An 851-nucleotide genomic window follows, 5' to 3' on the forward strand; every position below is an offset into this window, starting at 1 on the left:
TCTTCCCCAGCTAATGTTACTGTCTTATGCCACGGAGGAATCTGCTTGGAGATTATATAAAACGTGCTAAAGAAGCCATGTAAGATTCCCAATTTACCATTAATGAATGGATGAATGAATGAAAGACCTTTATTGTACATTCATGCCTCGACGGGCTAGGTACCGGTCACTGATAACAGACATATGCAGAGACAACAATATACAATTTAACTAATTGAAGGTACTAAGCTAACAGGATGGTCGATGTCTTCTCGCTTCTTTGTACACGTGTAGATATGTTAATATTGCTCCAGATTCTCCCCTTTGAACAGTATGACTAGTCTCATAGGCTCTGTCTTTCTGTCACCAGTCCGACCGGTTGAACAAGCCTATAGCTGATCCAGTACACAATCACTCCCCATGCGGGCTCGCACCTGGTCTCTCATTTCTGTCCTGTAGACAAGTGCAGGGATCTCGGCGCTTTGGTCTCACCTCCCCGGACAGCTATGGACAGAATTTATCACTTGTAGATAGACACCTGCTTGTGCAGGCCACAGTAGATCAGAATGCGCCTGCTTACAACTTCTCACAGGGCAACCAGGAGAAAAGGAAGATGGCAGGTGACAGCTGCCATTTTCCTTGCGTTGCTGGGCGCCTTTAGCGCGATTGTGTCCCTGCAAACGTTATTTACTGAGCAAGACTTCACCAGAAGGGCGTACGCAACGTCAGGTGGGTACATCTATCTCTGAAGTCTGCATTTTATATTACCGAGCTCCGTGGTCCATGATATACTACGTATACGTACATGTGAGGTAGACTCCGTTGCAGTCTTCGGACGGGGCTGGTTTTTATTATTATTTGGGGGGAGGGGG

General features: G+C 46.4%; 1 protein-coding gene across 1 annotated transcript in view; it reads left to right on the top strand.

Moving 5' to 3' along the window:
• The first annotated feature begins 30 nt into the window (after positions 1-30).
• The window catches only part of LOC118425860 (sodium/potassium/calcium exchanger 3-like), an 18076-nt gene continuing 17255 nt past the window's right edge, over positions 31-851 (top strand). Inside the window, exon 1 of the mRNA XM_035834989.1 lies at positions 31-708. Within this exon, the coding sequence (XP_035690882.1) occupies positions 546-708 (163 nt within the window). The 5' untranslated portion in view covers positions 31-545. The remainder of the gene's footprint in view (positions 709-851) is intronic.

Source organism: Branchiostoma floridae, chromosome 1, assembly GCF_000003815.2.
Source record: "Branchiostoma floridae strain S238N-H82 chromosome 1, Bfl_VNyyK, whole genome shotgun sequence".
In the NCBI taxonomy this organism is placed as follows: Eukaryota; Metazoa; Chordata; class Leptocardii; order Amphioxiformes; family Branchiostomatidae; genus Branchiostoma; species Branchiostoma floridae.